Source organism: Podarcis gaigeae (genome assembly GCF_964106915.1).
Source record: "Podarcis gaigeae genome assembly, chromosome: 1".
Taxonomy (NCBI): Eukaryota; Metazoa; Chordata; class Lepidosauria; order Squamata; family Lacertidae; genus Podarcis; species Podarcis gaigeae.
Window position 1 is genome coordinate 118328457 of NC_139678.1, and position 12581 is coordinate 118341037.

Below are 12581 nucleotides of genomic sequence, written 5' to 3' on the forward strand. Positions count from 1 at the left end.
ACTGGGCCAATATGAAAACTGGAACTGTTCACTGCACTCCTTATGTATATATGTCATATGATACAATATGTATCAAGACAGAATGACCACATAACCATGAATGTACAGCTAAGGAAAAGCTGGAAGTAAATGTATCACGCTGTGGTTGCAAACTCCTTGCCGTCTCAGAAACTCAACCCCTCAAGCCTTTAATAGCTGAGTGATGAAAAGTAATTCAGTGGCGTTCTTCTCCACACTGAGAAAAGGTAAATTTCTGCTTATTGTAAAAAAAAATTTGTAAAGATCGGCAGCTGGCAGGCTGGAGGCTCAATCTTGCCTCCAGAGACTTCTTGTCTGGCCCATGCTGTAGCACCCCAATCAAATCCTTGCCACCCCATTAGGTATGTCAGACACGCCCCTGTTCCCACTTTCCCCCAGTGTGTCCATGGCTACAGTTTTAAAATAATTGCTGACCAGGACTGTGTTCTCTAACTAAATATATAAAGAATCTACTGAACAACAGCAATGTGTCACCAATAACAAGGCAATTCTGCACAAGCTAAAGAAAACTGGGATATGGAGCACTTGCTCTGAACGGGACCCTAAAAGGATATGGTGATGGCAGCTAGAGGGGGAGAATATAATAATAATAATAATAATAATAATAATAATAATAATATAATAATAATAATAATAATAATAATTTATTATTTATACCCCGCCCATCTGGCTGAGTTTCCCCAGCCACTCTGGGCAGCTCCCAATCAGTGTTAAAAACAGTACAGCATTACATATTAAAAACTTCCCTGAACAGGGCTGCCTTAAGATGTCTTCTGAACGTCAGGTAATTCTTTATCTCTTTGACATCTGATGAGCGGGCGTTCCACAGGGCGGGCGCCACTACCCGCCCTGTATTAGCGCTGAATTCAGAAATGCACTTGTCTGAAGATGCACGCTCCCTTCTATGTAGCTACATAGGTCTGGACCACAACTTGAACCAGATAAGCTTGTTATGCAAATTATAGTCAACATCAGGGAGGAGGTAGATAATGGAATTACTGAAAATTCAACCACTCATCACAAGGGTGACGGGAACATCAGGCATGGTCCTAACATTTGGATAAAAGGAACAATGGACTTGTTACAATCATTTCTTTTAATTTATCAAAATGAAACTGTCACAAGCCAGGCACTGACAAATGCACAAATAATGCATATAAATGAGTCATTTATCACTAATGGCCAAAGAGTTCGATGCTGTATAGCTTGATGCTTTTAATTTAAAAAATAAAATAAAAATAACTTTTTAAGTGGGAATCAAACCCTCCATATGGAATGACTCATAACTCGAATGGCAGTGGTCACCATATATTAAAAGCTCCTTTGGGACAGCAAGGGAGGCAAAGGTGTGCTAAAGGAGAAAAAGGAGAGAGGAAAAAAAAAGCAAAACTGAATGGATTCTTTGCATCTGTCTTTACTGGAGGAGTTGTAGGGCAGATCATGGTGCTTCAACTAACTTTCTCAAGAAGGGAATCTGAAGAACCGAGGCAAAGAGTGGTGATACGTGAGGAAGAGATTCTTGGGGTTATGAACCAACCAAAACCAAACAAACCATCAAGTCAGGATGGTACAAAGCAGCAGCTGCCACCAGAGCACTCGGGGAATGTGGAAGGAGAAGTGCATAACAGCCATGTGCGCTTCAATCCCAGGCGAGGCCGGGATCAAGGGTGCATGGCTGTTGCGTGCTTCTCAAATGGCCTCATTGAGTGGCTCTACAACAGGAGTCAGCAAACTTTTTCAGCAGCGGGCCGGTCCACTGTCCCTCAGACCTTGGGGGGGGGGCTGGACTATATATATATTTTGGGGGGGAAATGAATGAATTCCTACGCCCCACAAATAACCCAGAGATGCATATTAAATAAAAGGACACATCCTACTCATGTAAAAACACACTGATTCCTGGACCATCCGCGGGCCGAATTACGAAGGCAATTGGGCCGGATCCGGCCCCTGGGCCTTAGTTTGCCTACCCATGCTCTAGAAGGAGTGTTTCTTTCTTCTTTTTTTTAACAATTTTAACATAACAAAATATCAAAACATATCATCTTCACGATTTCCCCCATCTCCCCAATGAACCCTCCCCCCTCCCCCTCAAGAATTCCCTCAGCTCCTCTCTCTGATTTCTCAACACATATTGTTCTCTGAATACTGTAAAATAGTACAAATCCTTATATTATCTATCTATATTAACCATCAATAAATTTGAGTATGTTTATTCGAAACCTGCCAAGGAGTCCACTTCATTTTATTGTCTTTTTAGATCCTTTGTAAAAAGTTCCCATTCTTCTTTGAAGTCACAGTTGTCCTCTGCAAGGAGTGTTTCTAAGGCGGAGTGCGAAGGGCAAATGGAGGGCCTTTGCCGCCAAAGCAACACCAACCGCTGAAGCAACACCTCACAAAGTGGAGTAGGGCTGGATCAGTCACCCTAGAAGCCCCCCCCCCCCCACCATGCTACAGTCCTGGTGCAAAGCCTGTCCTACATAACTCATGTATTTGAAGACATTTCAGGGAACACAGAGAACCAGTGTACAGTGGAACCTCGGAAGCCGAATGTAATCCGTTCTGGAAGGACGTTCGACTTCTGAAACCTTCAAATTTTGAGGCGCGGCTTCTGACTGGCTGACAGCTAGGCTTTTTGCGGATTGGAAGCTGCATCAGACATTCGGGTCCCAAGGAATGCTAAAAAAAACCCAGAACACTTACTTCCGGGTTTTCGACGTCCAGGAACTGAAACGTTCAGGGACGGAGTGGTTCAAGAAGAAGAAGAAGAAGAAGAAGAAGAAGAAGAAGAAGAAGAAGAAGAAGGAGAAAAGTTTGGATTTGATATCCCGCTCTATCACTACCTGAAGGAGTCTCAAAGCGGCTAACATTCTCCTTTCCCTTCCTCCCCCACAGCAAACACTCTGTGAGGCTGAGAGACTTCAGAGAAGTGTGACTGGCCCAAGGTCACCCAGCAGCTGCATGTGGAGGAGCAGGGAAGCGAACCCGGTTCACCAGATTACGAGTCTACCGCTCTTAACCACTATACCACACTGGCTCTCAGAACCAGTGGTTCCACTGTAATGTGATACAACGAAGTTGTGTGGGGTCTTTTGTGGCGCTGGCTTTATACTCAATTTTACGCTGCATCAGACTTGGGAGACTGAGCTGCAATGGTCACTCTCCTAAGGCCTTATGCTCCTGGTTCACAGACCGAGCAATACAGAATCAGGAAGAGGTACTGTATTTTTTGCTCTATAAGACTCACTTTTTCCCTCCTAAAAAGTAAGGGGAAATGTGTGTGCGTCTTATGGAGCGAATGCAGGCTGCGCAGCTATCCCAGAAGCCAGCTATCCCTTTCACTGCGCAGCGATCCCTCTTGCTGTTCTGGCTTCTGAGATTCAGAATATTTTTTTCTTGTTTTCTTTCTCCAAAAACTAGGTGCATCTTGTGGTCTGGTGCGTCTTATAGAGCAAAAAATACGGTATATTAAGGATAAGAAGAACAACAACAGGAGGGTATTCAGACCTATACCTATCAATAGCCAGCCAACTAATTTCAAACGCAGATCACACCATGACCTCTGCGAAACTGTAAAGTTTTCAGCAAGGCAAAAGTTGAGAAGGAATTATGCAATGCAAACAAAAACTAAAAAGAGCGCTTGTTTGCAGGAAGGAAATTTCATTGCCAAAGGTTTGCCGCATATCATTTTGCGATAACGGCACACAAGGTTAAGCTGCTTAAAATGGAAAAGGGTTGTACTCACTGGGAAAGGAAGTGGTTGAATCCTCTGGACCAATTTTCTGGCTGAAACAAAGTAGGAGGAGGGTTCCTGGAAAATACAAATGTTTTATAAGAACAAAACTAGATCAAATGAATTTTCTTACAGCATCTGGGGTTTGACCTGCTGTTTAAAAGCAGGGAGAACAAATAAATTATTCCATCCTTTTGCCACTACTAAAGAAGGTGCAGGGACACATGCCTTGTCTTTCTAAAGTGAACAAGTCTAAGTACAGTGGTACCTTGGTTGTCAAACTTAATCTGTTCCAGGAGTCCCAGAAATATTAAAAAAGCAAAGTGTGGCTTCTGTTTGGCTGCAGGAGCTTCCTGCATTCAACCGGACACCACGTTGGAAGTTCGGATTCCAAAGAACGTTCGCAAACCGGAACACTTACTTCTGGGTTTGTGGTGTTTGGGAGTTGATTCGTTCGGGAGCCAAGGCATTCGACAACCGAGGTACCACTGTAAATGTAAACCGGATGAATGATTGCAGTGAAGCATTGGAGTCAAAGATTCCCTTGGTCTGGCAAAGGATGCTTTTCAAGAGAAGACCTCCTTCCATGAGAGGAAAGCTCTGTTCATGGAAGCACAGGAACCTTTGACTCCTCAACAACCCTATGCAAAGTGGAAAGCAGCACACCCTACAGCAAACATACCCAAAAGCAAGTGACACAGCAACAGTAGGTGGTTAACAGACCATATAACACTAGTCCTGAAAGACCTACTTTGGCTCCCAGTACGTTTCCGAGCACAATTCAAAGTGTTGATGCTGACCTTGAAAGCCCTAAATGGCCTCGGCCCAGTATACCTGAAGGAGCGTCTCCACCTCCATCGTTCAGTGTGGACACTGAGGTTCAGCTCTGAGGGCCTTCTGGTGGTTCCCTCACTGTGAGAAGTGAGGTTATAGAGAATCAGGCAGAGGGCCTTCTCGGTAGTGGCACCCGCCCTGTGAAATGCCCTCCCTTCAGGAAATAAACAACTATCTGACTTTTAGAAGCGGCCCTGTTTAGGGAAGTTTTTAATGTTTGAAGTTTTATTCTGTTTTTAATGTTCTGTTGAAAGCTGCCCGGAGTGGCTGGGGAAGCCCAGCCAGATGGGCGGGGTAGAAATAATTAATAATAATAATAATCACAACTTCAGTGTCCCTGCTTGCAAGAACAGGACTGCTGATAAATATACCCCCCCCAATTCAGTTCAGAGCAATAAATAGCAAGGTTTGAAGGCAAAAAGAGAGAGCAAGAATAAAAAAGGCAGCATAAACTGCAGCAAAGTTAACGAGCAAATGAGAGTTGGGTTTTACCATTTCTACACATCCCATGCACACACGCACACACAATCAAAACAAATCAAGCCACAGTAAAGACATTATGGCTCCGTAATAAATGGCCCATTTTCATTCATCTGTATCTATTCAAAACCATTTCAGCTATCCTATTTCATTGCAGTTTGTCATGTTATCTGAGCTGAATGTGTTATTACTTTTCTCCTTTGGTATAACGCCAGCACAAAATGAGAAGGGAAAATCCAAAATACTTGCAGGATATGCATCATTTATCACATTTACTATTAGGGAAGTAATGTGATGGGTTATATTCAGTGATATTAATGCCTACTCCCATGTTCCATTAAATGCACTCCTACCACCAGCACCTGCATCACAGAACCAGCAGCAGTGCATACAAATCTCATCAGCAGAGGTTAATTCAGAAAACAGTGAACACAGGAAAACATCTACCTGCAATTTCTGTTTTAAAAAATCCACGTCGAGGTTAGCAGATTACTATTAAAAAAGCAGGTGCTGATGAGGTCATGAATACACTGTACATTTAAAGCACATGACTTCCTCCAAAGACTCCTGGGAATTTCCCATACTATCTGATACCATTGGTCCATGCTTACTCCTGACAGGTCTCTCCAGTGTCTGGTTATGATGATTCTGGCTGCTGAGAGCAGGTGGGTTATAAGCTCCTTGTGATGTGAGTGGGCATTATCGTCTTGGAAGGTGGAGACTCTCTGTTAACTCTACCAATCTCTAAGGGAGGCATCCCCAACCTGCGGCCCTCCAGATGTTCTGGCCTACAACTCCCATGATCCCTAGCTAACCAGTGGTCCAGTGGTCAGGGATGATGGGAATTGTAGTCCAAAACATCTGGAGGGCCAAAGGTTGGGGATGCCTGCTCTAAGGCAAAACCACCCAAGCAAAAGGAAGGAAGGAAGGAAGGAAGGAAGGAAGGAAGGAAGGAAGGAAGGAAGGAAGGAAATGTAGCATATGAGACCAACGAAGCCTACCTTTTCCTTTTCTCTACAGTGGTCTGGGACCCTTTGTTATGCCCCTCTGGATGTTTAGTGAACTGGAAACGTTTTAATCTATTGAGTTTTATGTGTTCTCTGTCATTGAACCTGCCGCCAATGTCACAGCTGGTAAAACCAAATGGGTCATTTTTTATTTTATTTTTTAGCCATGAAGGCGAGCACCATGGTTCAGTGGACACAATTTGTTCTTTCTTTTAAGCTGTGCACCTAATTACAGATCACAGCTAATAGATTTACAATGGGCAACAAAGGAAGAGGGAGGGAGTCACTGCATTGATCTTGAATACTTCTCTGATAGTGAGCTTTTGCGCGGAGAGGGGTGTGGGGGAAATGGGACAAAGCTGGAGGGGGAAAATATTTGATAGGCAAAAAACATACATTGTTTATTTCCTCAATCAATACAGCAATATATTTTCCCAAGAAAACAACCACCAGGCATGCAGAGGTGTATTACTGGAGGCAGCTGCATTGTTTTCAATGGGAGAATTAGTACCTGAGCATCAGGCCCAGGAACTGACTCAGGCAGACAGAAGAGCCAGGTAGATGCATGTTGTGAATTCGCTTTGAGGAGTATGGAGTGTGGTGGTCAGAGATATGGCCATATGTCAGCAGTTAAAGGTAAAGGGACTCCTGACCATTAGATCCAGTCGTGACTGACTCTGGGGTTGCAGTGCTCATCTCGCTTTATTGGCCAAGGGAGCCGGCGTACAGCTTCTGGGTCATGTGGCCAGCATGACTAAGCCGCTTCTGGAGAACCAGAGCAGCGCACGGAAACGCTGTTTACCTTCCTGCCTAGCGGTACCTATTTATCCACTTGCACTTTGACGTGCTTTCAAACTGCTAGGTTGGCAGGAGCTGGGACCGAGCAACGGGAGCTCACCCCGTCGCAGGGATTCGAACCACCGACCTTCTGATCGGCAAGTCCTAGGCTCTGTGGTTTAACCCACAGCGCCACCCACATCCCTATATCAGCAGTTACTGGGTCTTAAAATACATCCCACTTGAACTTAAAGCTAGTGTACTAAATGAGCACCTTTTAAAAAAAATGGTGTGTGGGGGGGAGAGACTAATCATGTGTAATAACGAGACTTTACTACACACCTAATTGCTTGCATTAAGAAATGTAAATTCCTTAAATGGAATTTCATACTCCATATGTTCCCAGATAAAGCATACTGATGCAGAATAGTTAGTTGTTAATCTAAGGGGTCGTGAGCATGCTTCATTTTTTTAATCTCTCGGTGGCTGCTGCCTAAGAGGCAAATGTTGAAATTACCTGTCTTCGTTAACTAAGTTCGTTATCCCTCTTTTTTGAGGGGGGACATCCTCTTCAGTATCTTTTGCATTTCCCCGTACCTTTTGGCCTTTTGGCACTGGTGGAACGTTCTTGGGAAAGCTTTCGTAGGAAATCTCTATCGCGATGGTAAGGGCATGAAAAAGGATAGGACATTTTTTATGTATGCAACTACAGCGGCAAGAATTCTTTTGGCAAAGTATTGGAAGACGCAAGAACTACCCACTCTGGAAGAATGGCAGATGAAGGTGACTGAATTTATGGGACTGGCGGAGATGACCGGCAGAATCCGTGACCAGAGGAAAGAGACAGTGGAGGAGGATTGGAAAAAATTTAAATTATATCTTAAAAATTGTTGTAAGATTGTGGGCTGTTAAGATGTCAGGGGGTAAGAAACAGAGAATTACAGCTGTAAATAATAATGTTAAGAAATCTGAGAGAGATACAAATAGAAAAAAGGACTAAAGGGTTGCTGAAAAATTGCAAAACAAGGATGCAGTGTAAGGGAGGTATGGGGAAGTCACGCTTTTTGTGTTTTGTATATGTCTATTTCTTTTCTCTTTTGTGTGCGTTGTTGTTTTCTTTTTTTGTTTTTTGTTGGTTGTGAAAATTAATAAAAATTATTAAAAAAAAAAATGAAAAAGCGAGCCGGATTTGGAATAGGAGCAAAAGCAGAAAGACGTTACGGATAACTATTTAGAATGTATATAGCATGTATCCTATGTCCTTTTAAAATGAGGTCCAGCTCTGAGGGCCTTCTGGCAGTTCCCTCACTGTGAGAAGTAAGGTTACAGGGAACCCGGCAGAGGGCCTTCTCGGTAGTGGCGCCCACCCTGTGAACACCCTCCCATCAGATGTCAAGGAAATAAACAACTAACCAACTTTAAGAAGACACCTGAAGGCAATCCTGTTTAGGAAAGTTTTTAATGTTTGAAGTTTTATTCAGTTTTTAGTGTTCTGTTTGGAGCCGCCAAGAGTGGCTGGGGAAACCCAGCCAGATGGGCGGGGTATAAATATTATTACTGTTATTAGGGTTATTGTTTTTTATCCTGATTATATATTTTATGGTTTTGTGTTCTGGTTTTGTTGTGCCTTGAGACCTCCGGGTATAGGGCGGTATATAAATTCAATAAATAATTATTATAATAATAACTAAAAAGCTGTCTCTAAACAGCAGGCAGGACTAAGCGAAATTCTGCCAACCAAACACACTGGGTAAGGGATTAAAGATCAAACAGGTCTAGTTCTCAGGTACAGAAATACGTGAATGGCTTATAATGCCCCAGTCCCATGTCTGACATAAGCATCATGACCATCACCATTTTATCTGCAAGCCATTTTCCCATAGTTAAAAAAGTGATCAGGGTGGCTTGCAACATGAAAATACAGTGGTACCTCAGGTTACATACGCTTCAGGTTACATACGCTTCAGGTTACATACGCTTCAGGTTGCAGACTCCGCTAACCTAGAAATAGTGCTTCAGGTTAAGAACTTTGCTTCAGGATGAAAACAGAAATTGTGCTCCGGCGGCATGGCGGCAGTAGGAGGCCCCATTAGCTAAAGTGGTGCTTCAGGTTAAGAACAGTTTCAGGTTAAGTACGGACCTTCGGAACGAATTAAGTACTTAACCTGAGGTACCACTGTATTTCCATAATACAGGCAACAACTGATTAACATGCATCCGCAAGTCATGTATTCACGCACATGTCCACAGTGGTAAACACAGAAGTGGCTGAAAATGTCACAAAACACATCACTAAAGGGGCACAACAGGGGTGGGGGAAACAGGGATATGAGAACCACATCTTTCCAATGAACTGAACGGGGAAGCCAAGCGGAGCTCCATGTATGAACTGAAATTCCCACATTCACAAAGAAGCAAAGGATTTGGAAGGCTTTTTGTGCCTCCTTCTCAGATGTACATTTTCACACTTCATTGTGTCCCCTGAGTGTTTTGGGCCAGCCTGGTATTAAACTGTCACAATCAATGGAGCTTCCCCAAACCCCTTGAGAGACATTTCCATAGTCTTTACAGGTCACACCACTGGGAAATCGTTATTTGCTTCATTTCATCCAATAATTTGTGGTTATACACACACAACCCAAAAAGGCTCCCTTGGCCTCAGACAGCAAATACACAAGGGTGAAACCGATGACACGCTTTGCACCAATCTCTTTGCAATAAAAAGCAGAGGCTCTTCCAGTTGCCAAGACTAGAAGACTTTCAGTCATCAGTGTCGCCTACAGATGTTTCAAGTAAATCATATGCCGTTATTTTCTCCTGGTGAGATGGGTAAATGAAAAGAAAAATGATTGACCTTCCAAAAGTGGAAATCAGGTGTGTCTTTTTTAAAACTTATTTTTATTGTCAATTAGCAGATTTTTCATTCACAACAGAAAGCGGCATTCTACTTATCTGCTTCTGTACAGGAAATGAAAGCCTCTGAGGATACAGAAATTTATTAGATTTATTTTAGGTTAAGTGGGTGGTTTATGCATGGATAACACTGGTTTTACAAATGCATATTTGAATTCTTTTATACATTGAATGCGTATGTGGTTACATTCACATAATTATAAAACATATTTGTTATCCCAGGGGGCTCCTTCTTGTTCTTATTATTCATACTCCTGATTCAGAAACAAAATTAATTGGACTTTTGTTTACTTTCTCCTTTCCTGAAATGAATGGGAATGGCTATTTGCTGGGCACAGTGAATCATAAGCTTTCATTGTTTCGTCTCTTACAACCACCACCACCCTCCTCTATGCATTTTTTTAAAAAAAACAAACAAACAGGTAAGTATTTTCAGTTCTGTCAATGGTTCTGACAACTGGAACATCTAGGGAAAAAAGAGGGTGATTGTGGTGTGGTGTGGTGTGGGCGACAACTCAAGATGCTAAAACAAATGCTTAATCAGGAATATCTCCAGGACCCAGTAGTTTTTTTGCCAAACTGATGAGCTATTTCAACAAATAATTCAGTCGCAAAATTATGCAGAAAACATCCGGCATTTCGGGAAGCCATTTACAAATCACTGCATGAATTCGTTAAAACGTACACAGAGAGAGAGAGGCAGCAGTGTGTTTTGATAGGCAAACACAGACATTTGAAGTAATATTGAAGTTGCAGGTCATAAGTCTCTTCTAAATTCAGAAGAAGGTATGTGTTGCAATCAGAATATCACATTAGGAGGAAGGGGAAATCATAATCTTTAAGTAACCCGGTTAAGGCTGCAATCCATGTTTACCAGCAAGGAGTATACCCCATTGGACCCAGTGGGATTTAATTCAAATTCAGTGACTGGGACTGCCCTGACTGGCTGCAATCCTAGGAATGAGCAAGACTGAACATAATGGGGGCTTATGGTCTTCTGAGTAAAGATGCATAGGATTAAGCAAGCCATTAAATTATAAAATCAACACAATATGGGCTACCTGGTGTACAACGGGAAAGTATTCTGCTTGGAAACATCTGGAGTGGTTTTCACATTTTCCCTCGTAATCCATGGGCCTTGCAGCTGCCAAAATCTCCAGGAAGATTTTGGCAGTTGCAGGTTTTTATTAGTCTTTTGCAGAATCTGTCATTTATTCCTGTCAATTTCTTCTCAGTTTTAGTTTCTAGCTAAGGTCAGACGGGGTGGGGTAGTCAGGGAGTGGGGTATGTTTGTGTAGGTGTGTGTGGAGAAGCTCATTTCACAAATGCAGGTGAATAAACCCAGTTAGGATTTCCAGTGGTCAAGCTTCATAATACATATTTAACCTGCTTAACTTTATGGTTTCCCCACAAGCCATTCTGCTTTTTCAAGGAGTTGAGAGGCAATGGGGATTAAAGGCTGTCTACGACAGCAAGGAAGGAACCTGAATGACTGCTCGCTTATCATCAATGTGTGTCTTTGTTGCAAATTAATATGTTGCTCTTTTATCCTTTTGTTAGTATCGGCAGGCATGCAAAATACAAGCATTTGCCAAATGGCAAAGAAAGACAAATGAGTTGGGTGTGTTTCTGTGCCCGACTAAAATACATAGTCATCCAGACAATGCAATTTTGCAGTTAGAATATTGCCATTTCTATTGTAGAATAATGTATGTGGGCTTTTCTTTTCTTTGTTTAGTGTGAGGAATGACCTTCAGGGACAGCACTTGGCATGCATGATTAATAATAATAATAATAATAATAATAATAATAATAATAATAATAATTTATTACATACCCCGCTCATCTGTCTGGGCCTTCCCAGCCACTCTGGGCAAACAAACAATAAAATATCAAACATTAAAAACTTCCCTAAAGAGGGCTGCCTTCAGATGTCTTCTAAAGTCGGATTTGTTTCCTTTACATCTGATGGGACGGTGTTCCACAGGGTGGGCACCACTACCAAGAAGGCCGTCTGCCTGGTTCCCTGTAACTTTGCTTCTCGCACTGAGGGAGCTGCCAGAAGGCCCTCAAAGTTGGATCTCAGTGTCTGGGCTGAATGATGGGAGTGGAGATGCTCCTTCAGGTGTACTTGGCCAAGGCCGTTTAGAGCTTTAAAGGTCAACACCAACACCTTGAATTGTGCTCGGAAACGTACTGGAGCCAATGTAGGTCTTTCAGGACCGGTGTTATATGGTCTCAGCAAGCCATGCATAGGATCAACACATCTGAGACAGCATAAAATCGTAGAGTTGGAAAGGACCCAGTCCAGCCTTTCTCAACCTGTGGGTCCCCAGATGTTGTTGAACCACAGCTCCCATCACCCCTAGCTAGCAAGGCCAGAGCTCAGGGATGATAGGAGTTGTAGTCTAACAACATCTGGGGACCCACAGGTTGAGAACCGCTGCTCTAGTCCAACCCAATGCAATGCAGCTGTCCTAAATGGGGATCAAACCTATGACCTTTGTATTATCAGCACCATGTTCCAACTGACTCAGCTATCCAGTGGTATATGATGTATGGAACATACATAAGCTAGGAAGGCACGGTACAATGGTGTGATCCCATGGGAAGGATGCACATTGCACACTCCTCCCTTGTGAGCTGCGACTTCCAATTTGCTGGAATTATGCAGGAAGCAGATGTACTGCAGTGGGCTCTGCGATAACATCAGGATGAGCCTGAAGGCGGCCAGGTGGCCAAGTGGCCATGTGGCCATGTGTGTCTTTTAGCACCCATGTAGCAAATATGCCATAGGG

At 43.0% G+C, this 12581-nt stretch overlaps 1 protein-coding gene across 1 annotated transcript in view; it reads right to left on the reverse strand.

The window, feature by feature from the left end:
- Window positions 1-12581, reverse strand: part of MYO3B (myosin IIIB) — a 291721-nt gene that overhangs the window by 194928 nt on the left and 84212 nt on the right. The window contains exon 9 of the mRNA XM_083704157.1: window positions 3785-3850. Coding sequence (XP_083560283.1) covers window positions 3785-3850 — 66 coding nt within the window. The remainder of the gene's footprint in view (window positions 1-3784; window positions 3851-12581) is intronic.